Consider the following 25,558-nt stretch of genomic DNA (forward strand, 5'->3'; position numbering starts at 1 on the left):
GATCGAGAGCAGATTTCTCAAGTTAGTCAATATTAGTCATCATCCTGTTTTTCATAGTTCATGCACACAGACTAGGTTAATTTAAAATATCATTTTTATTAAACGCAGAGTCACAGATGGAGTTTGTTTTATTCTCTCTGCACATATGTGAAGATCATCCACATCATGTCTTTCCTTTGCACATGTCCATAAGATAACCTTGTTATTTAGGTTTGATCATCATGGAAACCCGTTTAAGGGAGTACGATCCTCCATGGAACTCTGCCCAGTAGACGCCATCCTGGTACCGGCTTCGATAGTGTCCACCACGATACCACACACCATTCAGATTGGAGTGAGCACACATGTGATACCACCAGCCTCCCTTCTGATAATGAGCACAGTTACCTGATGACACAAAAGAGAAAATGAAGATGTTGAAAGGGAAATGTCACTATACAACAGATAGAAATCAGGTAGGACCAGGGGAAGAGCAAACCTCCATAGCTGTCTTTGTCTCGATCCAGAGTGGTAAAGGCCTTGTTGCTGTGCCAGGAGAGGGAGTCCCCTGCATTGCCGTGATACAGTCCCAACCGCAGTCGATACCAGTCGCTCTCTGGTTCCACATAGAAGCTGTCATACTCAGCAAACACCTGCCGGCCACGCCAATCTTCCAGGGCCACCCGCAACTTATACTGAGCCTGTTTGGTCAACCAGTACAGGTTTTCCAGACCAAGCCAGTACTCTCCATCTAGGTTCCCAAAGCCTTGCTGTAAAACATGATTAACCAGGTTTAATCACTCTAAGTTGCACGAATTCATCATGGCAACATTTAGACAGCAGATCTCCAGAGTAAGCAATGTCTAGTAGATTTATTAGCTCTTAAGAGCATACGTGCACACCTCCAAGATCTGCTTTAATCAAGTTTGTGGTATGTTTTCACTTATTACTTTTTATCTATTGATAATATTAAGCCCTTTCTCCTTATTAATACTAATTAGCGTTGCACTGTTGCCTCACAATCAAGACAGGCCTGGGTTCAATCTGGGGCCTTTCTATGTGGAGTTTGCATGTTCTCTGGGCACTCCAGCTTCCACCCACAGTACAAAGACATACAGTCAGTGATGTTAGGTTAACTGGTGATTTAAAATTGCCCATAGATGTGAATGTGTGTGAATGGTTGTCTGTTTCTCATCCTATGACATCTGAGATAGGCTCCAGCTCCCCCGCAACCCTGAATTGGATAAGCGCAAGAAGATGGATGGATAAGTAAAATGAGTGTAGCCTTTGTCAAGTTTCATTTCTGTTGCATCCAGTTTGGAAGAGACTGCTCATAATTTAATCTGTTTTATATAAATATTTTATTTGTTTAGTTAACATCGCTGCTCACTCACTTATTATAAAGCTGGTATTTACTCACTAATTTTATTAGGCGAATGTAAAGATGCCAAGTTCTTCTCTTTCAGGCCTGAGAGACAGTGAGACTTCATTTATTTCAAAGTGATTTTATCTAGAGTTTTTCATTTTGGCTTTATAGTTTTGCAGCTGTTACTGATTTTAATTTGATGATATTCTTTACGTGCATTTTTTAAATAACATAGGTTTTAAGTGATTTTTAAGTGGAAGTAAATTTGTATTTGTAACACGTTCACGATGAAATACTTGTGTTTAATTAAATTGCTAGTTTCAGACCTATACCTTATACTGTTCCCAGTCTCTGAAGAAGTTGATTGACCCATCTTGTCTCCTCTGGATGACCGTCCACCCTCCCTGAGCTTGACTCTGCTCACACCAGGCCTGCAGGAGTCGGTTGGAACTCTGCGGCCGGAGCAAATAGATCCCACTGGTAGTTTCACCTGATTCCAACACATGCTGACAGTCCCGCCATGGCCCTGAGTGAAGGGAAAATACAAGCAAGTGACTAATAAAAGCAACATGCAAATATAGTGATGTAATATTACAACATATAACATTTTTTTAGTATTAAATAAAAACATGGAAGACATCTTTAAAGCTTTTTTATGATTTAAAAAAAATATAGGACACTTGAAAACACAACAGGAAGCTTCTAATAGAGGGTTTTGAAATTCAGTTTGGACATCAGGAAAATCACAGATCTTATTGTTTCTCTTCCAGCACATGTTCAATGTCTCATGCCACACTAGTAAGATAGACATAGGAATGTGCACAAACAACAATGTATACAAAGAGGAGAGACTCCCACACCGAGTGATAAGCCCTAATGGTGTGTCATGACTCTCTCTCTCTTTCCCATTACACATTGGAGGAAGTGTTGAGTCACAGATGCTTCACCCTTTTGGGTTCTGCGGCTCATATTCTCTGGTTTGTGATTGCAAGTTCAAAAGGGAAGTGTTATAAAAAGTTCAAAAACGGTTCTGTGCATGTCTTCATTAGAAAGTGTTTTGTGCTGTGATAAGAGCTGCTGTTTTCAGAAGCTGAGTTTCCCAGAGCGATAGAACAACTAATACCAGGTCACTGACTCCAACAGCCACTGGTGCTTATCTAAGCAGTTAAATAAATCTGACAGGACATAGACATATATATAAACACCAAATAACTCTAATCAGGTGCTACTATAAACCATGTTTTCAACTCCATCTTTGAAGAAGCAGAGATATTGTTCAAAATGTAAATAAAACAATAGAAAGATTTGTCAAGATGCAAGTAAGTGCTTTCTATGATGACAGAGCACTCAACCATCAAGTTTCATTGCTCCATTCACACACACATTCACCACTGCATGACACACAGGAAGGTTCACTTCCTTTCTGGGCCAAGCCAATTTCAGTGAAAACAGAAATTATGTTTGATATGGGTGTTGCACCCATCACACAGAAGAAGAGAGGGGCCATCTGGTTTGTTATCAGTGCATGGTTAAAAGACCACTATCTGTCATAGCATGGGTGACTTGCATATCTGTGGAGGCACAATTAACGCTGAACAGTATAAACACAATGGGAAAACTTCTGTTTTTAGACCTCTAACAGTTGGTCTCATCAATTCCCAAATACAGTGTTGTTAACTCAAGGACAGATGTAATGTGGGGTAAACGTGACCCTGTCCCAACATGTTTTTCACAAACACAAACATTTTTCCGACATTTGATGTGTTTTCTTTGAACTATATTCAGTAGAATTCATGTTTAATATTGTGTTTAAGTGAAGAATTACTCCAAGTTTTATTTACATGTAACACAGCATTCAAACCTTTTTTGGAAACAAGCTTGCACATTGACCTACCTGGAGTTTTCGTGACAGGGAAGCTAAAGAAGGAAGGCTCTGTAGGACTGCTGGTGGTAGTGGGGGGATGGAAAGGACCTCCCCCTGTTTGAGCTTGCTCTAATGGAAGAGCACTTTGGTCCCGTTGAACATCATTGGTCATTTGGTTGGTTTCAGAACTGTAATTCAGATGCACATTTGACTGGCTTTTGGGTGGTTCAGTCACGACCTGTTCAGACAACAAAAAAAAACAATCCTGAGTCCTTCTTCATAAATCTTGTATAAATAGGCAGATGTACAAATGGGGTTTTTTGCCCCTACCTGAGAGGGCTGGGCAGAGTCCCTGCACTGGCATTTCTTCTCCAAACGGGCAATAAACTGGTGGTGGGAACTCATCATAGAGGTGAGGGCTCCATATTTCTTCTCCAGCTCCCTGTAATCACTGGACACCTGCAGTGCCTGAGATGTCCAACCGTTCACAGTATAAGGATAAATTTGACAATGATCAGTATAACATCTAGTTCCGCTGCTCTAGACTCACCTGTGCTGTCGCATTTAGCAAAAGGTTCTCCACCCTGTGCTGCTCCAAGGCCTGATCTTTCTTGTTTATAACTTCATGTAACAGCTGAGCATAGAGCTGGGTGATGCGAGAATTCATACTGCTGCTCTCTTTGCGCAAGGCCCTTACTTCAATGGCAAGGGCCCCTTCCTGCTCCAGTTGGCTTCTTAGCTTCTCTAGTAGTTCCTGCTGTCGTTTGAGCTCTGCCCATAAGGCTGACACTTCTGAATGGTTGGTAGGAGCAGGCTGCGTGTTCAGACACAGCGCCCCTGTCAATTTCTGCTGAGGCACTATGAAGGTGTAAGAGCACCGGCCTGTTTTTGTTTCTGAAGAACGTGATGAACCTTTGTTGTCAACCTGGGCTCCCTCCTTCTGTCCACCAACTTCTGGCATGTTCACACAAAGTGTAAGAAAAAGAGGCAGAACTACTGTCAGTGCCTTCTCCATGAATCTGTTACAATCGTGAGGACACCCTGGTAATGGAGGAAGCCAAAGACATGACCATAAATATCACAGTAATAACACAAAAAACAACAGTTTCTCATTAGGTAATTAGCACTTTATTACATAGACATACACTTTGCATGTTCGTAAAATAGTATCTGGTGAATCTTGACTGTTCACCAGATGTTTCCTTGCAAAGACAAAGTACGCGCATTTCCTTAAGTTTAGCAGGTCAACACAGAAGCGACAAAGGTCAACACAAACCAGACAGAATCAACATTTCTCCATCTCAGGGTCAACAGTACAGTAAACTCCACACCCAGATACAACAGCCATGGTCAACACCGTAACCAAGGAAAACAGACCAACAGATGTACAGCTCTTTCACGAAACAACAACATGAGACCCATCGCATTGTGTTATGTAGCTTTCTCAGTTGCCGTGGGTAAGAATAAGACAATGATAAAAAACATATGTGAAGATTAATTTACCATAAATATTGCAAGTGCATTCAAGTGTACCTGAAAGTAGATATAATTAAACACTGTGACCATGCATAACTTACTGTGGCAGCTGGTTAGACAGTTTTTGGTGTTTTTGTTGCGCTCCAGCAGCTCCCAGGACGAAAACGTGCAGAATTAGAAATCAAATGTTAAGACATAAACAGTGATATTTAAAAAAATCTTCCTCTAAATCAAGAGCTGTTAATGATCTTAATAAAATATTGAACTGAAGCTGATGGCAGAAAACAAAAAGACTGATAACTACACAACTGCTGCTTTGTCTCTAGAGTTTCTGTCTCAGGCTCTCCAAAAGAAAGAGACAACTAATTACAAACTCCTGCCTCCCAGAACTGGTTGTTTAGCTGGGTGCAGGAATCTAGGGTGTCTCCTCCCTCTGTCATTAACCCATGACCCTGCTGTCAACTCTACCCTGCTGTAGCACCTTATCAGTGTGGCATGATTATTTTTGAAATATATTGCCTCTGTTTTCTGATGCACAACTGGCTTGTTTTCTGTGGCCTAATTTTATGAAAGCATAAAAAAGACGACAGCAGCATTAGGGCCTTACTGGGACTCATATTCTGTAGTGTGAGTTCAAAAAACAGACAGTGCTGGGAATGTAGTGAAGTGATAGTAATGATACCAGTCTAGGAAAAGACTGTTGGCCGTTTATGCCACAAAGACTAGAATAAAGGCTGCACCTGTACTTCAGTCTTCTTTGTGGCTGCAGTGGCGCTTCAAAAAAGGTTGTATCCTGTATGTTAAGGTTGTGTCCTGTATGTAACCATGCTTATTCAGTGAGTCTGTTTTGTTGCCAAGACGGTGACTCTCAAATTAAAAGTGGATTAGTCTACTTTGCTGTTTTACTGCTTTAAATGCCATTACAGCTCTTTATACTGCTGCAGGTGCTTGTTTGGGTTCTGGGTTCCATCACATTCTGTGAAAAGTAAAGCTTCACATCAGCTCTTTAAAAAAAAAAAATATTGGTCCTCCAGCATCACTCAGTCTAGTGGGTTAATTGCAGCAGATTATGCACTTTGTTATAATAATAATAAGTTGTGATGGTCTGAGTTGCCTATTACATGCAGCAGTGGCTCTGAGATAGTTCTTTGCTACCGCATCAGCTTTATGGGAAAATCAGCAATACTGAAAAACAGTAAAGATAGTCACAGTCACACACAGTGCTGAGGTCAAAGTGTGAACTTCAGAAACCACACCTAAAGAGCTGTCTCTATTTCTGCTTTCGCATCAGCTTACAGTATTGCACTGGGTCACACCCAAGCTCTGATCACACTTTTTTTCATTTTGGTTTTCTCTATACTGCCAAAACAAATAAACACTTTTTTTTCTTATGTCAGAGAGACAAAGACTTTACACTCTCATTAACGTCATGATGCTACATTTATTGGTTTCCTATCAAAAATTGTATCATTAAACTGTTGAACTTCAAATAAGCCAATGTTTGCCTATAGAATGAATATAATGAATACAATTGTTTTCCTTGTGTGTGTGTGTGTGTGTGTGTGTGTGTGTGTGTGTGTGTGTGTGTGTTTGAGTTTGAGACCTTGCAAATTGCAAGATGCAAATTACCATTATGGCTCAAGACTTTTCCATAATACTGTGTTCTTGTTTATTGAGTATATTGAACTGAACTTTATTAGAATATGTATCAGTATTGGTGTTACCATAGAAAGGGAGGGGGGGGGGGCGATTACCAGCTTTCAAAGAGATGCAGCCGTCTCAGCTGTGTACGGCCATCCAGCGGTTACTATGAGGAACTGCAATTTTTAAAAAAACAAAGTAGCGGCTAGGAACTATCGAAGAAACGAGAAATACGGACGTATTAGCCTGTGACACACACTGGAAAAGCAGTAGAGCCATGTGGGTGGCGTCACGTTGACTTAAGTTTGGACTCACTGTTGATTAATATCGTCAAAAATGAGCACGATCGTTCTTGGTAGCTTAAGTATAGTATAGCGATAGTTTTTGTGAGTGTGTTTTTTTTCCCCATTACATTTGTGAGCTCTGTTTCGAGCTGAATTATGGGGAAATCAAAGGTAAGTACCGGCCTGTGCTAAAAGGTTAGCCGATGTGGATTGAAATGCTGCTATTAAAGAGGGTATTTAATCATTGTTAGTTTGCTAAAAACCAAACTGTTACTTTTATTAAATGGAAACCTTGTTGGCGAGTTGTAGTTAGCGATGAGTATGAAAATGTGTGTAGTTAGTAAAGCTAGTTGTGTCGTGAGACCCTTTCACGTTAGCAGTCTTTTCACCAAACTTAAAGCTAACGTGAGACCAGCAACAGTCCGAAAATCATTGGTCCCTTTACTAATATGTGTTTATCACCCTCAACAGACCCGGAATCAGAAGAAATCCCGATTACAGGCCAACCATGAGGCTGAGCAGACTTACTTGGCTGTGCCCCACACTTTGGTGTTCCACCGGGGCCAGGTTGGAAAAAACGTGGGTCAGCTCATCATCGATATCCGGAAAGTCATGGAACCCTACACCGCAGTCTCTCTCAAGGTCCCTTCTTTGAGTTCTTTAGGCAACTTTTGTATTGATTTATTCATATTTTATTTCTGCGGACTGTGCGTGAAATCGTTTTACTTTTTTTACAAAAAAAACCAAACAACAGGTTAGGAAGAAGAATGTGCTCAAAGACTTTGTTGCCATAGCAGGACCACTGGGAGTGACGCACTTCAACATCTTCAGCAAAACACCCACCAGTATCAACATGGTAAGATGACCTTAGAGTATTGATTGATTGACTGAGGCCTATAATTTACCTCTAAATGTGCTTGGTGTCAGAGCTAAAGTAGTTAAGTCATTTGAAAATATCGAAATATTAGATACAGACCTTTTAAATTTGTACATTTTATATTGTTTATATTAAAAAGCACCTGACTTCCTGTCACATCAAGTTGAGAATCCTTATATTCAACTGTAAACAAATGCATTTGCAACTGTATGTGAAATCCGTGCCTCTGTTAATCAAATCAAACATTCTTCTTCTCACAGAAAGTTGCTCGTCTTCCCAAAGGTCCCATGCTTCATTTCCAGGTCACCAAGGTAAATAATTTAAACTGTGCATACCAAATAAAACTAAATCAAATGAGTCATGGGTTCAGATGATGACATTTTAAAATGTGATTAATAAATGATGTTTTTCAAAGTAAACGCACTGATGTGCCCAAAGTACCAAAGTTGCGATTTCTTTCTTGATTGTCTTTTTCCTACTTTTACAAAGTTGTTGTTTTTTTTGTTTGTTTTTCAGTACTGTCTTATCAAAGATGTCGTTTCATCTCTGAAGAAGCACAGGATGCACGAGGAGCAGTTCAAATATCATCCGCTGCTCATCCTCAATAACTTTGGACAAGATGGCATGCATATCAAACTCATGGCCACCATGTTCCAAAACATGTTTCCTTCCATAAATGTGCACAAGGTGTGTTTTACCACTAAAGCTGCTGCAATATTTTTTTCCTTGGGTGACTCGAGGTTTACAACCTCACTGATATGATGAAAGTATAGTCTTCTGAGTTTATGTGAAGATTTATCAAAAGTAAACGCTTTCTGATCTCTCTGTTGATCCATTCAGCGTTCTGAGAGACTAAACCTGACTGCCACTGAAGAGAAATGTTTTGTTCTGTTTCTTGTGTTTTAGATAAGCCTCAACACCATCAAGAGGTGTGTCCTGTTAAGCTACAATTCCGAGTCCGAGGAAATTGAATTTCGACATTAGTAAGTAAAAACTGGCTATTCTTTATCATTTTAAGTTGCTTGTAAGCATCAGGTCACAACGCTTTGAATCTATACATCTGCACGCACATCACAGATGACGCGCTGTTTAGAAATGTACACAAAACTAGTTCCAGTTACTTAAACTTACGTTCAACAACAATCCTGTGAAATTTGGGCTCAGATGATGACAGACCTTGACTTGACTGTTCAGTGATCTATGTCCAAAGTAAACGCACTGATGAGCCCCCACAGGATAAAAGCATTTTTTTGTTAGTCTGTTTACTGATTACACATTGAAATTGACCAATATGTTGTTCCCACCCTGCAGCAGCCTGAAGGTTGTCCCTGTGGGAGTGAGCCGTGGAGTCAAAAAGCTGATGCAGGAGAGGTTCCCCAATATGAACAAGTTTGAGGATATCAGTGAGCTGCTGATGAAGTAAGGTTCTTTTGAAGGTACAATTGCTGTATCCTCCAGGATAAAAAGGGGCTCGGATTTGTAGCTGTTGGTGAGCTGGAGTTTTGTCTAATGAAAATGTTCTTCGTAACCGTTCTCAGGGGGGCAAACCTCTCAGAAAGTGAAGCTGAGCAAGATGAGGAGCACAACGTTACTGAACTTCCACAGGTCTACTCTGGAAGAGGCAACATGGCGTCCCAGCAGAGTGCCGTCCGCTTGACCGAAGTGCGTATGCACACAGTTGATTTTTTTTTCCTAAATAGTGTTTGAGTGGTGCTGAAAATTGCATTGTGCTGTTCTCAGATTGGTCCTCGCATGACTCTGCGGTTAATGAAGATTCAAGAAGGGATGGGCGAGGGGAACGTCATATATCACTCCATGAGTAAGCGCAGCCTTTTCCTAATTTATTCCTTAGCATGTGCAGGGGTGTACATGATGAAAAAAACAGTATGAATTCTATGATTTCTCTCTTTAAAAAAAGTAAACGCTTACTGATACACCCTGAACTTTCAGAATTTTATTTATCGTTTGGGAGGTGGCAAAATCTGTTCTTAACCAGGAATTATTTGTACAATCCTTGTAGTCTCCAAGACGGAAGAAGAAATCCAGGAGATCCTGAAGAGGAAGGAGGCAAAGATAAAAGAGAAGGAGGAACGCCGGAAAAAGCAGGAGCAGAACATCGCTCAGAAGACAGAGAAAAAAGAAGAGCACAGGTGATTTGGCTTTCAAATGTTTTGACCTTTTGTTTTGTATCCATTTTTTTATGCGGTTTAGAAGGAACGGTGTCTCCTTGATTTTCACAGGAAAAAGAGCCTGGAAGGCATTAAGAAGAAACGTGCCGAAGCTGAAGAGGACAGTGAGGTGGAGGATCCAGGAGCTCAGGACGGTCAGGAAGCTGATGCCGAGTCTGATGATGAGGCAGAGTACTACAGACAGGCCGTAGGAGAGGAGCCAGAAGAAGGTGACTTGCTAATTTACTTAACTCTCTTAGTTCACTGGGGTCTTTTTAAGTATTAACAGATGTTTTCCATGTAGGCATGTTTCCAAGTGGAAAGAAGAAGAGGAGGAGTTCAGAAAAATCTCATGGACCTGCCAAGAAGAGGAAGTTGTCCCCTGGTCAGTCTTTAAAAGACAGAGGTTCCAAATCACCAGGAGGACAGCATAGAAACCAAACAGGGAAAAAACAACAGAAAGGAGGATGGAAGAAATCCAGGGATGGGGAAAAATCATTTGGGAAGAAAATGAAGCCAACAGGAAAGGCTTTTGGAGCAAAGAGAGCTGGAGAGCAGGATAAATTTGGTGGGAAAAAGAAGAGAAATGGGGACAGACCATTCAAGTCTAAAAGTCAGAAAGGCAAGATGGGCTTTAATAAGAGTGCAGGAGGAAGAAAGCAAGGCTTCAAACAGAGGAAGGGAAAAGGCTGACCTTCAGTACTTCCCTTTAAACTGGACTTGGAGAAATTTTCTGTTTCCAACAGGAAACATGGAAAAGTTATTTAACTGGCGAATGCTTTATCTGCAAGTGATGCCTGTGAGAGTTTCCTGTTAGCGTTTATATTTGTCACCAGAAAACCGACCTCTTTCTGTCATGCAAAGATCTTTGAATTTCAAACTGTATTTGTTCTGTAAATAAACTGACTCTCAGTTTGTCTCTTTTTAATTGATCTTTTGTTTTTCAAGTAACTGTAAAGGGTTACAAAGCTGGAAGAAAGCAGTCAGCAACTCTTGGTATCTCTTCCTGAGCTGCTGTCCTAGCGTGTTGACATGGAAACACTGTTATAGATGAGGGAAAGCTAAATTAAAAATAACTGCATTACATGAGCTCATTTTGATACCAGTTTAAAATGAAGTGAAATATTAAGACTTTTAAAGAAAAAAATCAAATGTCACCTATTGTTTTTGACACGTTCTTGAAAGGAAAACATGTTGATCTTTCTGAAAATAAAGTATGACAAATGATAAGATTCAAATGTTTAACGATCATAAAAATAAACTGACCTTTAATAGTCCTTTTTACTATATTTAATAACTGCTATGACACATTTTCTAAGCTTAAATTTACAGTTCTGAACATTTGATATCGCAAGATATTGACGTGAAATTCAGAGCTGCATTGAAGATAAGAAAAAGGGAAGTGGTGTATTGACAGTCATAGCCAAACTTGTAATAATAATCAAAGCAGCTCCTGCAGTGCATGTTGGCCCAGCACCTCAAAAGTACAATGTTGGCTCGTTTTTTAAAATTCCTGGTCAGCAATTGACTTTTTGTTTTTACTGTATGTGATATGGAATAGACTACATTTGTTATAATTTATAAAAAAAAAAAAAAAAAAGATCCTCCCAAAATTAGACTAATGGCAGATGAAGGGAAAGAATTTTTCAAAAGAACAAATATGGATGCCCACACAGCTTTGCTACAACATGCCTAATCTGTCCTGTGACTAATTATTACAGATGCTTGACATTGGTGTAGCGCTTTTCCTTCTTCAAGTTGTGAAATAAAGACAAAGGGTATGAGGAAGTTGCCTCTATGGTCATGCGTGCGTTCCGCTTCTCGCTCACTTCTATCATTGACAGAGATAAGAATGGTACTTGAGAAGCGTTTCACATTTTTCCTACCTATCACACAGGAATTAACTTTCAAGTCATAAGGCACTATTCGTCACCCTTGCGGTAAGAGAAAAAAAGAATTCATTACTAAATATAATCTCTGTTTTAGCTGTAACGCTTTTAAACTTTTAGATAGTGAAAAGCAGTTTCTATAAATAGCTTCAATAACTTCCTTTTCTACAAAAATATAAATTTCTGCCCTAATAATTGTTGTTTTATTAGATAATGAAATTTAATGCATCAATATGCTTTGATTTGCAGGGCTTGGACAGTTCTAACAGTGTACCTAAAAGCAAATTAAAAGCATGCCGTCTAACTTCTCTGAATGTGAGAAGTTTCAAACAGGCGCCCTGCCTGTGGTGTATGGGGTTGAGTTTGTCGTGGCTCTGGCTGGAAATATGTTCGCCCTGTGGCTGCTGGTAGTCAAAGAAAGAAGAAACTGGCACACCGGTGTTGTTCTGTCATGCAACTTGGCCATCAGCGACCTGCTGTACGTCCTCACCCTGCCTTTGTTGATCGTCTACTACTCGAAGGACAAGCACTGGATGTTCGGCGACGCTGTGTGCAAGTTGGAAAAGTTTCTTTTCACATGCAACTTATATGTGAGCATCTTCTTCATCATGGCGATAAGCGTGAATCGATGCGTGGCCCTCGCTTGTCCATTTTTCACCCGCTCCTATATAACGCCTGGCCACGCCAAGGTCACCAGTATAATCATATGGGTCATCGTTGGAGTCATTTCCAGTCCGGTGTTGAAATTTGCCTCTGTTTGCTCTAATGCTACTAATGACAAAATTCAGTGTGTGTCCTTCTGCAACGAGACTGAACGCCCTCACTACGTTTACAAGTTTTTTCTCTCTGTGTTTGGGTGTCTGGTTCCCTTCCTGGTTACTTTCACTTCTTACTGTGTGGTGATTTGGGTAGTTTGGAAGAATGTCAGCATAACCCCTCTTGAGAAACGTAAAGTCGCCCTGTTAGTCGCATCAGTGCTTGTGCTGTATGCCATTTCTTTCATGCCTTATCATTTCTTTCAGATTTATCACTTGTATCTAAGATTGTTGCATCCAGACAACACTGTCTGTTGGATCTATGATATGTACCAAGCGTCAAAGGGACTGGCAACTGTAAACATGTGTATCCATCCGGTCCTTTACATGGCTGTGTTTGACAGTATGAGAGTAGCGTGTTGTGGAAAAAGCCCAGAAGACAACATCGGTGGGTGATGAGCTGCTGCTCTTTTTGTGGTTTTTGTCTACAGTCTAACCCATGCAATGCATATAGCACTTGCTCGGCTTTCTTGTAGCTATCTTATTTCGAAGTGTTAATAGTCTGCATTATGACTTTTCAAACAGTTTCTGTATTAAAAACTTTTTGCTTTGTCGTGCATCTAAAAAACTTTCATTATCTTTCTTTTATTTCCTGTTGGCCTAGTTTAGCAATAAAAATTATACTGAATTTGTTATTTTGCTTCCAAGGAGCCAGCTTTTCTTATATTTTTAAGTGCTCCTGAGCAATAGTTCTCTATGGTTTCTTCGTACAGGTCTTTGTGTTTTTTCACAAATATTTTCAGTCCAGTCCTTGCATCTGATCACATCACCTGAAAAACATTTTGTTTGTGTGTTTGTTTGTTTAACCATTTTATACTGACATATGCATCATTCAAGCATTAAAAAAGTCCTCTATCCCAAAAGATGAACCAGTGTTGTCTACGCATAACAGACAACATAGCAAAGAACCAATTTTTAAATGTATCTTTTAATTTTTGTTACTAGGAGCTTCTCAGAAAAATATTTTAACTTATTCAAATTACTTTAGTTGAATCTATAAAAATTGCCAAAGGTAAATAAAATATTTTTTGCATCAACAACATATATTCCTAACGAGATATTACTCAAGTGCAGTGTGTCCTTCAAAAAATCTGAGGAAACTGAACAAGTGCAGAACAAAAGAAGAAGTGATGGGTCTGAAAAAATCAAGCTGTGTATGGCAAATGATCAGTCCTGACACAGGACCTGAGAGATGCATCTGGCCCTTGAGCAGATCTGACATTTATTTTTGACCTATGCATCTCAGACTTTTTGGTTGTCTGCAGGAGAGACTGCACCAAATTGGACAAGAAACCAACCTTTTTTAAAATGCTTTACTACAATTGACCACATGTTAAATCAAGTCAACATACCAGCATCTAAAGCTGACCGACCATCATCCTCTTCTCAATGACACGTTTTGGAAACAGTGATAGACCCCAAGACCCTTACAACCACTTAGCACAATTACAGACGTCTACCACTTGAGTGAGACAGGCTGCAGTGGTGCAACCTCTGTCCAAAGGATTTGTAAAGGTGCAAATTCCAGAAATACATTATGTTCCTTGACTTGAATGCAAACCAACAGTGCTTTGCAAAATATGCTAGAAATAAACGTTTTCTAATGCCCCAACATTTGCTCTTGAGAGTGCTTCTTTTCTACTATCAAACATGTGAGGAAGGTTTGAAAGAATCCAGAATATTATTTAATTTTCACTAATCTGGTTTTGTGTAGTAGAGGCCCCTTTAAAAATGTAGTTGTTTGAATTGAAAAATAAAGATCCTTGTTATTGTTGCCCTTAAAAAACCTTTTAAATTAAATTTCATGTTCATGTAAATTGCATGTTAGTGTCTTTGTTTGTTTGTTTTTTTTAACCCCTCAGATCTCAGATATTGCTTTCTGATTTAAACCTAAATTACATTTGCGTAAAGTTTTCCAGATTATTATCAACCCCGATTTTTAATTTGGTTTGGTTTTGGACAAGAAGTTCTGCACTCTTATTTTGAAGCCAAAAAAAAAAAAGGATTACACTATACTTTTATTGTGAAGTGGGTAGGAAGTGCCTACAGTAGCGACGCCGCTCGACTCATACTGCTCCGGTCCTAAAGGGAAGCTAGCAGTGAGGATGCCGTCGATTGAATACGACGAGTAAGTTCTGTTTGTTTCATTTCATACTGTGAAGTCTTTATTGAGCTCAAAATAACGTTGCATTTTCGTATCTGTCTTTCAGCTCCAAGCCCAGCTGGGCTGATCAAGTTGAAGAGGAAGGAGATGAAGGTAAAGAGCCTATTATGAGCTTTAGCTAATGCTAACACATCTGCTGTAGTCCAGTGATTCAAGAAGGAGGCCGGCTAGGCGGTTTCCACTTCCACGTGGTTGTTAGGCGTAAACGTAGAGTTAAAAATGCGTTTACCTGAGACATGTGGGGTGTCTAATTATGTAAAAGCTGGAGTGATATATTTGTGTGACTGACATGGATGGACGATTTATTGATGAAAAGAGTTACCGACATATGCTGAGGCCTGTAACAGTGACGTAGGCAGGGTCTCTCGGTACTAACATGAGTGCAGCTAGCAGCTAGCAGGCTGCGCTAGCACCACAGCTGTGTTAGAAGTAGGATTTCAGCGCCACAGGTAATTAAAAGTTAATAAGTGTCTTATCGCAAATAAGAGCACCTGGGTGTGAAATCCAATTCAGAACTGGATATTTGATCAAAAGATGAGCCTTCATGGTGCTTTCATTGAGAATTTGATTGAATACGAGGGAAACGAAGCTCTTCAGAAACAAGGCATGAAAAACGATCGTTTTTCTAGCAGTTTCAAGGACTAAACTGAATGTTTTCTTCACAGGCACACTGCCATCCCCCAAGGAGACCATCAAAGGAAATATTAAAACTGTCACGGAATATAAAATAGACGATGATGGAAAGAAGTACAAGGTAATAAAACGTTTATTATGTCGTTTTTATAAGACTCATTATACAAAGTCTTATCTTGATTATATTTAAACTGTGAAAAATGCATCTATCATTGCATTTGTAGACCAATAGAGTTATAAGAATGGATGCAGTGATTGCATTACTTTTGTTAAGGTGATATAGATACTGTCTCTAGTGCTGTAGGACAAGTAGTTTTTTCTCCCACTCAGTGATCCTTTGCTAAGCATGCATGTCTCCCATGTAGTAATTGCAGTCTAAAACAGGGCTCTGGAGGAGCATGAAAAATGGCTGCACAAAAAAGTGCAGGAAATACGGTGGTTACTGATATAACTGCAGTTCTGTAACTGAGTGTGATAAGGTTTATCATCGATTGTGTAAGGTTATCAGGCTTTAGTCTGTGGTGTCTCCACCTCTGAAACCCTGTGGTACATGATGGGTTGTACAATTTATTTTAAGCATTAGAACTTCATAAGCTATGAGTAATATATGTTAAAACCCATTCTTGTTTTTTCTTTCTAAATTTACAAACTTCTCAATTGACACGTTATACAGCAAAGCTACAGGTGTAGTCATTAATTGGTTTGTATATCAGGTTATTTCATTCTTTGAAAATTAATATTTCTTTTATTGATACCAGATGCCCTCTAGAGGTCATAGTTTCATCTGAAATCTTTGAGTAACACTGACTGCATTTTTCAAGATTTGTATACATTTTATTAGAGGTGCATTAGTTCAGGGTGGCTGCGGTAAAGTAGGTCATCTACTAACTGGAAGGTTGGTTGTTCGGTTCCTTGCTGCTCCAGTCTGCATGCCAAACTATGCTTGGGCAAGACACTGAACCTGATGCTTTCATTGAAGTGTTAATGTTAGATAGAAAGCAAAGTAGAAAAAAATGCTCGTGTTAATTGGTGAATGAGACATGTTGCATAAAGCCTGAGTAGAGTAGATGACTGCTAAATGAGAACCAGTCCTTTTAACATAACCTTCATAAATATTTTCACTTGGTGTATAAAAAGAGACTTGTTTGTAATATTATTATTTAATATTAATATCGATTTACTTGCTGTTAATTTTGTTTGTTTGTTTGTCCTCTAGATTGTGCGAACCTTTAAGATTGAGACAAGGAAAGCCTCAAAAGCTGTTGCCAGAAGAAAGGTCTGTCTTTAAATTAAATAAAAGTAAACCTTTTTCCACTTTATCCATGAACAAAATGGTAAACTCAGTGTCAAACATTATCCTGCACTCATTTCAGAACTGGAAGAAATTTGGTAACTCCGAGTATGATGCACCAGGCCCTAATGTTGCCACCACTACCGTCAGCGATGATGTCTTCATGACTTTCATCTCCAGCAAAGAGGTGCGAGTCTTGCTTTTTTTGCATTGTTGCTTTTGTATGGTGTTCTAATTAAAAAAGAAAAAAGTTAACTATGGTGTAGCTTTGCCTTTTTATTTGATATATCTTTTTCATTTTGTAGGACTTAAACGCTCAAGACCAGGATGAAGATCCGATGAACAAACTGAAAGGACAGAAGATCGTGTCTTGTCGTATTTGCAAAGGTGATCACTGGACTACACGCTGTCCGTACAAGGACACCCTGGGCCCAATGCAGAAGGAGCTGGCTGAACAGCTCGGGCTTTCTACTGGAGACAAAGAGAAGGCTGCTGGTTCAGGTATCATGAACATACCATTCATAGAGTCAAATCTTTGCTGTCAGATGTTCTGTTGCAGTTTGGTGTTCCTAAAGTTATCATGACTAATGTTGCATGCTATTCCTCTCACCAGCGGAGCCAGAGCCTGCACAGCCTGCACAGAGCAAGACCGGGAAGTATGTTCCTCCGAGCCTGAGGGATGGAGGCACCAGAAGAGGGGAGTCCATGCAGCCTAACCGCAGAGGTGGGTGCACATTGTTGTCTGCTTATACTATACATACCCGTTACTCTTTGAGAAATTGCCATAGGCGTTATAAAACATGGATGTAACTTCCAGATCAGAAAAATGAAGCCAGTGCAGCAACGCAGCCATCTGGTGGCTTTCTATTGTGTTGCCACCAGATGGCGATAGAAATGCAGGGTTTCAAAAAGACTTCCAGTCCTATAGAAGTTTAGAGGGAAAGGCTTTCTTAGATTATGGGCTCTCACTTATTTTCAGTCATACTGAATAAATTATTATTATTATTATTTTTTTTTTTTTAACTTTTTTGCAAGTTTTGGTAATGCTATGTTTCAAAAAGGAAGATGAAATTGCATGCTCGATGACTAATGAGTTGTCAGTCACAAGACATTACACTGACCTTGCACTGTTACAGTCACACCCAGCCTCCCTAATTGCGTCCAGTTTTTGCAACCGAGGTGGCAACAGTGGAAATGCTAAACTTCAAGGCTTCAAAACAGATCTTTAGAAACCAGTGGATGATGTAATGGTAGTGTCTTTGATAATGCCTGCACAGCCTCAAGTATTGTTCAATAGAAACACTATGTTTGTTTTTGACAGCTGATGACAATGCTACCATTCGTGTCACCAACCTGTCTGAGGACACCCGTGAGACAGACCTGCAGGAGCTCTTCAGACCATTTGGCTCAATCTCAAGGATCTATTTGGCCAAGGACAAGAACACGGGACAGTCGAAGGTCAGTTATAAAGCGAGCATTTGATTTAATAAAGTGTCAGCAACAATTTCTTAACAAACCTCTTTCCAAGACGGTGTAGCTGGTAAATTGACTACAGTGTTTAGTTTTCTGTTTGTAAGAAAATACACAAACATGTTGTCCGTCAAGTGTTCCGGTGAAAGTGAAAATTGAGTGGTTGGCTTTATTGTTGTCGTTTTTGTATTATTTTTTTAAGTATCAGCTGCTGAGTTTGGGTGTGTTTTGTTCTCCTTTTTTTTAAACTGTTGACATTGAACTGAAACTGAGCATGGTTCAGTAATCTCATCCTGTTTCCAACAGGGATTTGCCTTTATCAGTTTCCACCGTCGGGAGGATGCAGCAAGAGCCATTGCGGGAGTGTCAGGATTTGGATATGATCATCTTATTCTCAATGTTGAATGGGCCAAGTGAGTTCAGTCTGTCAGTTTTGTCAATGTACTTATCATAATGTTGTGTAATCTTGTTGCTGACTAAATTTCACTCTCTTTGCAGACCGTCAAACAACTGAGGAATTCAGTGTAAATCCCAGGAAGATTCCATATTTTATTGTCATGGTAAAATATGGCTGTTACCATAATAAAGAGAGTAGTTGTAAATGTCTTTGTCATTATTTCTTTTCTTTAATGCATTTTCTGTCTAGGCTTTTATCCTGATTTAAACCTTTACGTCTTCGACATTTGACAAACACTACATACATTGATTTTCTTGATTTGGAGACGTAAATAGAAAAGAGGAAAGAAGTTCATCACAAAATCATAACTGGCAAAAGTGTTAGCTGGCTTTACAAGACCTAAAGACTGGACAGAGATAATGACCATCATGACACTTATTATCAACTTTATTTTTGATTTAATGTGTGCACACTTGTAAAACTGGATTTCAGATCCAAAATAAATTGAGAAAAGACAACATGTGGCAAGTGAGCAATGCTGCAAAAAGTTACTAATCTTGTTTTCAGGAGATCATACCTGAAAACTAGTGTGCATTAGTGAGGACATACTAATACTGATAATGTACAGTACTAATACTACACGGTGAATCTCTGTGGTCTCGACAAATGAAGCCTATATTTGAAAAGAGAGACTTTATTGTCTAATTATAATGGTGTCAAAAAAGCAAAACACTAAAACATTGAAAGAAGGAAAAACTACAGACATCATAGTTGATAACAATAATCATGTTTCCATAAAAACTTAATCAAAAAATGTATGGATTCAAATTGCTAAAACAAAACATGCTATTTGAGCTTTACTAGTGCTCATGTTTTTAATACATTTAAGAATGTAGCTGTGAAACTTTGAGGATTCAAACTTGGCACAGAGCAAATTTTTTGGCTTTGAAAATACATTCTCTCTCAGCTTTTATATTTGTAATAAATCACTCCCAAAATACCAATAACAGCAAGTACAGTGATCACAATCCCAACAATGGTCCCAGAACCAATACCTAAAGAAAAAAAAGTTCATAGATGATAAAATATAACAAGATGGGAAATGTAGTGAATTAACTGATGAGAACTTACCTGGAGGTTTGTTGACTGTGAAGTATTTGGTCACAGTGCCCTGGGTGTTTGAGGCGGTGCAGGTATAGACCCCTGGAAACTCAAATGGTCGAGTCACAATAGGATGATTCACATCTTGATTCTTGTACGTCTCTTGTGTTGCTTCTGGGAATTGCCAGTGGTATGATGGCACAGGGTTTCCTGTAGCATTGCAATTTAAAGTCATTTTTTCACCAGCTGAAAGTTCAAGTGTCTCATTTAAAGGATCGATGAAGGCTGGTGGGTCTGAGGACATATGTGAAATCAAAATACAGACAGAGAGAAAAAAAATTGAAAATACAATAAATCTTGTGACAATTAAATTAATCTTTTTAAAAAAAACTTACATACAGTCCCTTTGTGTGACTTTGAAATGCAGCAAACAAAATTAAAATCAAGAAAGTATAAAAAGATAAGAAATGTAACGAGTTAACTGATAAGGGGTTAGATGGAGATTCGCTGACTGAAGTATTTGGTCACAGTGCCCTGTGTGTTTGAGGCATAGCAGGTATAGATTCCTGGAAACTTAAATGGTCGAGTCAAAACAGAATGATTCACATTTTGATTCTTGTACGTCTCTTGTGCTGCTTGTGAGAATTGCCAGTGGTATGATGGCACAGGGTTTCCTGTAGCATTGCAACTTAAAGTCATGTTTTTACCAGCTGGAAGGTCCAGTGTCTCATTTGTAGCGCTTATACGGTTGATGGGTCTGAGGACATATGTGAAATCAAATTGCACACAGAAAAACTTCTAAAAGATGAAAATACAATAAGAAATATTTTGTTGGTCGCATTAAGATCATGTTAAAAACTCACAGAGTACAGTCAGAGTATGCGCCTCTGAACGCACTGGAGGAGGACCTTGTTCCTCTGGCCACAAGTTCAGCTTTGCTTCACACCAGATCTCAGCTCCATCATCATCTCTATGAGCAGTCAGAGTGAGGACAGATGACTTACTGACGTTAGATGGACTGGAGTCATTAAATGTCTCAGATTTCATGATATAATTTCCTTTGTGCCAAAGCACAGAGAGATGTCTTGCTGGTGCAACATTAACAACGTCACACTGTATGGCAAACTGTTGGCCTTCTTTCACTGTACTTAAATTCTTCAAAGACACACTGTCTGGCATTTCTGTAACAAAAAGGGATAAAAATTAATTGATGTTATTTTCATGTTATTCAGTGAATACTAACAATGGCATGCTCAGATAAAGTTAAGGCTACTTACTATAAACAGTGACCTGTAACACTTCTGTACACTGATCACCATCACGGTAATTCACATAACATATTGGTCCTATCTCCCACTCTGGCACAGAGTCAATTTTAAAGGGAAGAGAAGTGACACCCTGGGTAGGGTCCACTCCTCCATATGGAGACTCCCATCCCATTCCTTCAATCTGGTCAGATGATGAAGTGCAGTTGGCTGATAAGGAGTCTCCAAATTTCACCACAACTCTAGGAGGGCTAAGTTCTAATAGACAGGCAGCGTTCACCGGCTTTCCTAGAATGATACAGGAAAGCTTAACGTAGGCATATAGTCAAACAGAATCTTAAAAAAACGAACTATCAAATATGCATAAGCTGGTAATGTTTTACTGCGAACAGTGGCTAACAGACCTGGAGCAGCAAGATTTACTGTTGCAAAAGCCTTGAGGAGGATACTAAATGTCCAATGTGATGAATAAACCCACATTAAATGATATAAATAACATTATCAAGGATCGGTATAGGAGACTCCTCAATATTTGTTTGGGTTTGAGATCTCCTACTTGCAAACTAAATTGGGCGAGGTTAATCTAATTCAGTTTCGATTCATTTTTATATAAATCAAAACAACAGTCACCTTTCCGATCTCCCCCTTATTTATATGAGGCTTAAAAAAAAACCTCTCATGACACTGCTAAAAATAAAATGTGGCCAGTCTCTATAGAATATCTTTGAGAAATACTAACATGACTGGTAGCTATACGTCTTGTTTCAGGTTGTTGTGGGTTCACACTAGATGATGTTTGGGCTTTGGGAAGGCCACTCTAAAACCTTAATGAGACATTTTCAAGCAACTTTTTAGTGGGAGAAACGTTTCGTCACTCATCCAAGTGACTTCTTCAGTCTCAGCTGACTGCAGGTTTTCCCAATCTTATAAACAGTACATTGCATAATGACTGAAACCAGCCCACTGAAGGAACAATGGGATGGGAGGTCAGTTCCTTGATCATCATCCCTTTAACTAAGTTAGAATTTAACAGACACTGTGTATTTCTGATAGCTTTGTTGGTACACCTGCTGTCATAAGAGTCAATTCCAGCGATACAGAGCTGTCTGAGTTGAGAAGTCTTTGAGTGCACAGCGTCTTGTAGGCAGTGGCGGTCCTAGCCTGTTTGGCGCCCCCCCCCACACACACACACACACACGAAGAGAGAGAGAGTATGCATCGTATGCAAACGGCTACTAAACAGACATCATAATTCGTCATACAATGACAACAGGACAAATCAACAATTGACACTGACTTATTGTATATATTGTTTGGAGTTTAGTCTGTTACTGTTACTATTTTTACCATTTCTTCTTGGAGGAACTGTAACCCACATAATTTCCTTAGGGGTTAAGAAAGTATTCTGATTCTGAATGTTTTAGGATACATGACCTGCCATTATCCAGTGACACATCTGCTTACCTGTATCTTTTGCTCGTTTCTCCTTGTAGGAGCCATAATTAAATGTATTGAATTTTAATGATCACTGGGTTTTCATTTGTTTGGTTGCTATGGTGATGTGTAACGGGAGTCACGTGGGTGGTAGCGGTGACACTAAGAGGGCGTTGTCAGTCTGTCATTCACTGGTTTGATTTTGACAGAGAGCAGGGCTGGGTAGCCGTAGTTTTTGTTGACCGCAGCACAACGAGTTTCCCCTTGTTGCATTAGAGCGTGTGATGTTTTAAGAATTTGAATCGTGAGCCGATCACATTGCTCTGTAAACTTTTCAAGCACTTTAATAAACAAGCAAGCAATTCCACCTCTGGCATTATTGCGTAAAGTTGACAGCGCGTCAGGCAAATAGGCAGGCTCAGTCCCCGGCCTACACTCCTCCTCTTCTTTTCTCTTTTTTTTTTTTAAACTTTAAAAACGGGTTGTGTGTGAGACTTTAAATCAACAAAATATAAAATATACATTTTAAATTGTTATTGATCCCTTTACCCCGAGTCCTAAAGTGTATATTTATTTTTTTACTCTTAAATATTTATTGTTCGTTTACTTGCACTGCTGTAACTGGAGCCTCGTCGTCTCGTCTCTCTATATACTGAACTGTATGTAGCGGAGATGACAATAAAGTTTACTTTGACATCAGCAGCGAGCAGGCGCACCGAGGGCTCTCGCGCTCACTTTTCGCGTATAGAATTTCGAAAAAACATCGGTGCAAATTATAAGTCTGTATCATAATGTCTGGTGTTTTCGTGTTTGTTGGTTTGTTTTTATTTTGTTTTATTTTGCGAGTTGGTAATTTTTGCTGCTCCAGCCAGCCAGAGAATCCCCCGTCGCCCCGCCCTCTCCTCCCTGTGCCGCAAGCAGCAGGAGCACCTCGCAAACGGAGGGCGCCCTTACTCCCGGCATACCAGGCATTTTCCCGTTTGCCCGACGCACTTTTGCGCCGATGGGTCAACTGTATTGCCGAATTAAATTAAATTAACCCAACCTGGCCCTCTCTTAGTTTTGCTTTGCGCTTGCGCACCATGTAGAGTAGAGTTTGGTGCGGAAACAGTGGCCTAAATGTAGAGCTGAAAAGCTGAGAGAGAAAAAAACAAAAACTAATAATAGATGCAGGAAAATATGTCAGATTAACCGACATGTCAGCTACACCGTGAACAGTAGTACCAGCAACACCTAGTAACTAGCAGGAGCGAGACAGAGAAAAGTGCAATTAAGGTGGTAAGGAAATAAGTCGATTCAAGTAAAATGACTGGATACTTTGACCACGAGTCACTCCAAATACCTAAAGTGTGACTTTTAATTGTCACATGCTGCTAATCAAATAACAAATGTGCCAACCTGATTAAAAAGAAAAACCTTTAATATTGATCATTTTTAAATGAATATATAGATAATATATGTATGCATTATATTTTCTGTCCATCTATGTGTGTAGTGCCGCCCTCTCCATCGCAGTCCTAACGGAAATCAGACTGACACATCCATATAAATTCGGGTTTGGGAGACGACTGTGAGGTGGTCCGGATTCTCAGCCCACAACTCTTTTCTTTCTTAAGTCACTGTGAATTACCACCTTTAAGTGTTTAGGAAAAGGACATAGGAGGTAGACTACTTTTCGAAAACAGGGTACATATAATGCTCACAGCTGCTGACACGTGCGCGCAATGTAAATTTAAAAGCGTGTTTGTGGCTCCCAAAGTGCGACTCATCATGCATAAATACGAAAAATCCTAATAAACGGAGCAATTCTAACGGGACCTTTGCACTTTGAGTGCTCAGACCCTGAAAACGGAGTTGATGTAAAACAAACAACGTGCTACATCCGAAAGATGGGTTCCGTTCTGAAACTAATATGGTAACTTTAACAAAGTAAAGACCGCAACAGAAAAAATACACTTACCTAGCCACGCAATAAAGATAAAGAAAAACATAGTGCTTTCACCAAGTCTGCAAAACCCACAGAAGGAAACTAAAGCAGATCCACCTGAACAGCTTTCTAAAATTGTGCGTACACTCGTGCGATTCTTCCTTTCGTTTTCTTTCGTCAGGCGCAGAAAGCCTACGCCTGTGGAGAGAGCTGCAGAGCTGTTTAGAAGTGAACAATTGCCTCACTTTCTGGTTTGCACAAGCAAATTTCTAAGTATTCCACAGAAGGTTGAGGTTCATACGTTATATTACACGCAATAAAAATGTCTTGCATTTGCTGTGATTTTGCGAAATAAATCCGCCCGAGCATCTAAACACATGAGTTAAACCATACTTAGAATAAGGAAGTGTTTGAACTGCGAGTCAAGTTCACTGATTTGTCTTTGTGTTCTTTGAAAACTAAAGAAATAGTTGGGTTTAAGCAGTGTGTGTCTGTGTTGGGGGGAGTTGGGGGGTTGGATTCTGTTATTGCCATTTCAAGTGCGTCCTGTAAGACCGTTAGACGCTCAGTCGAATAACCCTGTGTTACAATAAACCCTCCTCACTTCACATAGCGTCAATATTAAACATGATATATTAAAAACGCAGCATCAAAACATGTTGCCAACCAAACAAATGAATGAACAAATAAACAGGATGCTACAGTCTGATGTGGTAACATCTTTAACATGTCGAATCCTCTTTCGTAATCACTTCTGCAAAGATCCAGGTGATGAAATGGACAACGGGCTGTTGGACTTTTGCAAAGATAGTTCAGACGAGGGAAAACGGGGCTGCTTTGACAGCAGTATGTACCAGTGACGCAAAATGAGTCAGGACATATGACTGAAATAAAGTCTTCTGTGTAGAAGACCGGAAGAAGCTAAAATTAAATCTGATTAAGGGTTGCATTTATAAATACATTTACACTCACAATGTTAGTCCTAACCAAACTACCGTGCTGTAAATGCTTAAAGAAAGCTGATGAAATAATGCTTTTTTCTTCTTTTTTTCAGTTTTGAAGCACGACTGGACTAACCACCCCCTGAGCATGCATTCATGCAAATTTCCCCTTACACTGGTACTCGTGAGGCAGGTTGTCCTTGGAGATGTGGAAAAATTCAGATCTTGCCCTAAATATTACGAATCGTAAAGAAATCATATAATCACGAGAAACAATTTAACTTTGGCACTCTCTAAAGAAAATAAGATCTCTGACAAATACCATCGTGACTAGTAGCTATATAAACAACAGTTCAGTTTGTTGGTTATTCACATCAGATAATGTGTAAACAGTTCATGTTAATTTCAAAAATTGCAATCTTCCTTATTTTTTTTCAGTTCTGCATCCAGTACAGTTGCTTATCTTGGGGCCGAATTTGTTGCATTAAACTTTATATGTAAAAAAAACAAAAAAAACAACTTTGTTTTCTTATGGAGACTCCCTGCGCTTTATATAAATCCAATGAATAGGCTTTG

General features: G+C 39.4%; 3 protein-coding genes across 3 annotated transcripts; 2 read left to right on the forward strand and 1 right to left on the reverse strand.

The window, feature by feature from the left end:
* Nucleotides 1-76: 76 nt before the first annotated feature.
* On the reverse strand, nt 77-5,115 carry angptl6 (angiopoietin-like 6). The gene is made up of 7 exons (XM_003442211.5): nt 4,787-5,115; nt 3,760-4,250; nt 3,540-3,677; nt 3,240-3,447; nt 1,678-1,871; nt 479-749; nt 77-387 (listed from the first exon to the last, which is right to left on the reverse strand). Exons 2-7 carry the CDS (start codon nt 4,222-4,224, stop codon nt 203-205), a joined length of 1,461 nt encoding a protein of 486 aa, XP_003442259.1. The 5' UTR covers nt 4,225-4,250; nt 4,787-5,115; the 3' UTR covers nt 77-202.
* Nucleotides 5,116-6,548: 1,433 nt separating this feature from the next.
* ppan (peter pan homolog) lies at nt 6,549-13,222 on the forward strand. Its single transcript, XM_019357425.2, has 13 exons — nt 6,549-6,781; nt 7,082-7,252; nt 7,365-7,466; nt 7,748-7,798; nt 8,004-8,174; nt 8,394-8,470; nt 8,799-8,906; nt 9,026-9,149; nt 9,228-9,306; nt 9,508-9,637; nt 9,728-9,885; nt 9,960-10,345; nt 11,826-13,222. Exons 1-13 carry the CDS (start codon nt 6,767-6,769, stop codon nt 12,753-12,755), a joined length of 2,502 nt encoding a protein of 833 aa, XP_019212970.1. The 5' UTR covers nt 6,549-6,766; the 3' UTR covers nt 12,756-13,222.
* A 1,124-nt stretch (nt 13,223-14,346) lies between these two features.
* On the forward strand, nt 14,347-18,523 carry eif3g (eukaryotic translation initiation factor 3, subunit G). The gene is made up of 10 exons (XM_003442209.5): nt 14,347-14,487; nt 14,570-14,616; nt 15,189-15,277; nt 16,373-16,432; nt 16,530-16,634; nt 16,753-16,948; nt 17,061-17,171; nt 17,769-17,905; nt 18,224-18,330; nt 18,416-18,523. Exons 1-10 carry the CDS (start codon nt 14,465-14,467, stop codon nt 18,429-18,431), a joined length of 891 nt encoding a protein of 296 aa, XP_003442257.1. The 5' UTR covers nt 14,347-14,464; the 3' UTR covers nt 18,432-18,523.
* Nucleotides 18,524-25,558: the final 7,035 nt, after the last annotated feature.

The sequence above is a fragment of the Oreochromis niloticus genome, linkage group LG4 (assembly GCF_001858045.2).
Source record: "Oreochromis niloticus isolate F11D_XX linkage group LG4, O_niloticus_UMD_NMBU, whole genome shotgun sequence".
In the NCBI taxonomy this organism is placed as follows: Eukaryota; Metazoa; Chordata; class Actinopteri; order Cichliformes; family Cichlidae; genus Oreochromis; species Oreochromis niloticus.

Coding starts and splice junctions, on each gene's coding strand:
- angptl6 (XM_003442211.5), bottom strand. CDS start 4,224: ATGGAGAAGGCACTGACAGTAGTTCTGCCTCTTTTTCTTACACTTTGT. Junction 3,678..3,759: donor TGCTAAATGCGACAGCACAG/GTGAGTCTAGAG, acceptor TGGACATCTCAG/GCACTGCAGGTGTCCAGTGA. Junction 1,872..3,239: donor CCCTGTCACGAAAACTCCAG/GTAGGTCAATGT, acceptor CCCTTCACTCAG/GGCCATGGCGGGACTGTCAG.
- ppan (XM_019357425.2), top strand. Junction 9,307..9,507: donor CGTCATATATCACTCCATGA/GTAAGCGCAGCC, acceptor CAATCCTTGTAG/TCTCCAAGACGGAAGAAGAA. Junction 10,346..11,825: donor AACAGAGGAAGGGAAAAGGC/TGACCTTCAGTA, acceptor TGTACCTAAAAG/CAAATTAAAAGCATGCCGTC.
- eif3g (XM_003442209.5), top strand. CDS start 14,465: ATGCCGTCGATTGAATACGACGA. Junction 16,635..16,752: donor CTTTCATCTCCAGCAAAGAG/GTGCGAGTCTTG, acceptor TTCATTTTGTAG/GACTTAAACGCTCAAGACCA. Junction 17,906..18,223: donor AGAACACGGGACAGTCGAAG/GTCAGTTATAAA, acceptor TGTTTCCAACAG/GGATTTGCCTTTATCAGTTT.